At 30.4% G+C, this 2,620-nt stretch overlaps 1 protein-coding gene across 1 annotated transcript; it reads right to left on the reverse strand.

Annotated features, from left to right (window-relative positions):
• On the reverse strand, window positions 1–675 carry LOC111007177 (uncharacterized). Its single transcript, XM_022279431.2, has one exon. It carries the CDS (start codon window positions 470–472, stop codon window positions 266–268), a length of 207 nt encoding a protein of 68 aa, XP_022135123.1. The 5' UTR covers window positions 473–675; the 3' UTR covers window positions 1–265.
• Window positions 676–2,620: the final 1,945 nt, after the last annotated feature.

A 2,620-nucleotide genomic window follows, 5' to 3' on the forward strand; every position in this document is an offset into this window, starting at 1 on the left:
TAGCTAGAAGAGATGCAGAAAATTTCAATCAAGGAAAAAAAAACCTCTATCTACAGTTTATGGATACTGTACAAAAGCAAAACGCGATTAGATTAAATGCATCTAATTCGAGTCAGATCCAAATTAGGATCCTGATCCGAATCACCAAAACTCAATTAAACTTCACGGAATAAACAAGAACACGAACAAGAACAAGAGAAGCGGTTCAATTAGACGACGAATCGCGCGATCGGTCCGAACCGAGACCTAATTTTTACAGATTGTACTACCAGTGGCACAATTCGAGGCGGCGAGAGCAGAGAGTACAGAGATACTTCCTCTTGATCTTGAGGCAGAGCGGGAGGAAACAGAGCTTCCATCGCCTCTCCACATCAATGGCGTACACTTTGCCTTGACAGAAAGGGCAAGTTCCCGGAGCCTGTTGCCTCCCGAGCTCTTTCTCTTTCTCCTCCCACACGCATGCCAGCCACATTATTCTTCGATTATCTCTCTGTCTTCCTTTTTCTTCGGCGTCGAGAGGAGGTTCGCGGCGGAGATTCCTGAGACCGGCGGACCGATTTCGGCCGGAAAGCGAGATGAGGGGGAAAATAGGGATTGCGGAAAGTGAAGGGGAGAGAGAAAAGGGGGAAAATAGTGTGACCCGAAGCGAGGGCCACTTTTTTAATAATATGGAAAAGAAAGTGGGAGCCGCTATTTATAGACGGGGAAGTTGGCTTCTTGAGTGAAAAATTGGCTTTTGGATGATTTTATTTGTTTTATTTGGGGGGTATTTTTTTTCTGAAAAATATTTTCAGTGAGTCGTCCCTTCTGTTGTTGTTGTTGTTTTGTTTTTATATTTCATTTTGATCTCGCAATTCTGAAATTAAAAAAAAATTGTTTTTGTCCCCTAAAAACTTCTTTCAGACTACTCCTGGTTTCATTTTTAATTTTTTAAAATATTTATTTTAATCCTTAAAACTTTTTAAAAGAATCTTTGGATCTTTATTTTATTTGGTTTTTAATAAATAGATAATTCAATTTCGACGATGTATTAACATATTGACGTTGACAAAGACGGAGCGAAGGAAATGAGACTCTTTGCATTGTCGCAATTCCAAATATATATATATAACGTTAAAGATTTTGCAATTTTTCTCAATTGCCTCGCTAGAATTTTTACAAATAAAATTTATAGCTATAGTGCAAAATTTTGCACCTCCTTTGAAGAATTATTTGCTCCATCGAAATCGGTAAATGTTGACATATATCAAAGTCACATTGAAATCAAAACGACTCTGTTTCTTAAAGTTCACAATCTAGAATAAATACTTTACCAATTTAAGATAGACGGGTTATGATCTATCAAAAAGTGAATAATATATCTTTCAATACATTTAAATATTTTATTTTTCATAAATTTTCTACCTACAAAATGATTCTAGTTCATACCGCTAATCTTTTATGTTGAATGATAGGTGGATACCTCCTAAATTAATATTCTAAGTTACAAATTGGTATTGAATTCAAAAGTAGACGGTTCAAATTTTATACCAAAACTTTATTAAATTTTACTCCCGAAAGCATAGCTCAATAAATAATTCAATCCTAAACCCATAATCGTGAAACTAAAAAATTTGAAAAAGAAAAACATATTCGTTCCTCCTCGTAAATTTCTAACATCATCTATGTTAATATAATATCATGTTCTAGAAAGTTACAATTTTTTTTTGTTGGAAAGAATTTAGAAAGTTACATGATTAGCTTTTAATTGTACAAAATTCGCAATTAATTCTACATAATAGTCTTCTTAATGGTCCATTGAACTCTACATCAAACTTTAAAACAATCAATTTAATTAGTTGAGTTGTCATTAGAAGATTGAAACTAACTTTTCCCCTACTAAATCTAAATTTTATATTAATTGAACTTTATACCAAGAAAAAAAATATTTGCATGTTATAATAACTTTTAATTTATTTAAAAGATATAATTATTTTAATAACAATCATATTTCTTTTCTGAAAAAAATATATAAAATAAATATCACAAAACTTTTTAGAGCAAAATAGAGCTATTGTCAAAAAGTTTATGGCTTTTTTCTAAGAGAGGTAATTTTTTTTTTAAAGAAATATGGATTTGTTTTTCTTTTAAACAAGAAATGAGATCCAAATCTTACTTCAAGCCATGTCAGCAAAAAACCTACTTTCTCTAACAAATTAAAAAAATAATCAACATTATTAAACAAAATATTGGTAAATATAATATTAATAAAAAAATCAAATTATCTCTTATATGCTTTTAGTAATTTTAATTTTGTCCGTACACTTTAATTAGGGCAACTATCATTGTTAATTTGGCAAAAAGTTTTGTTGGACATATTGGCTTTGCATCGTCAATCTATTTTAATATTATGTCAGTGCTTTTTCAATTTATTAAAATATATTTAATGTTTTTTTAAGAGAAACACGTAATATAGTCAAGACATGAGAAAAAAAATTAACAATTTCAACTTTTTTTTCTAATTACAAAAAAGTGTATATTGATTAATAATTATTGGAATACTAGGTATTGTGTATTCAGTCATTATTTAATGAGATCCAATAAATACTTAATCACTTACCTGTCATTTTATTGGTTTACA

This window comes from Momordica charantia (genome assembly GCF_013281855.1).
Source record: "Momordica charantia cultivar OHB3-1 chromosome 6 unlocalized genomic scaffold, Mcharantia_2.0 BLBB01000006.1, whole genome shotgun sequence".
Lineage (NCBI taxonomy): Eukaryota > Viridiplantae > Streptophyta > Magnoliopsida > Cucurbitales > Cucurbitaceae > Momordica > Momordica charantia.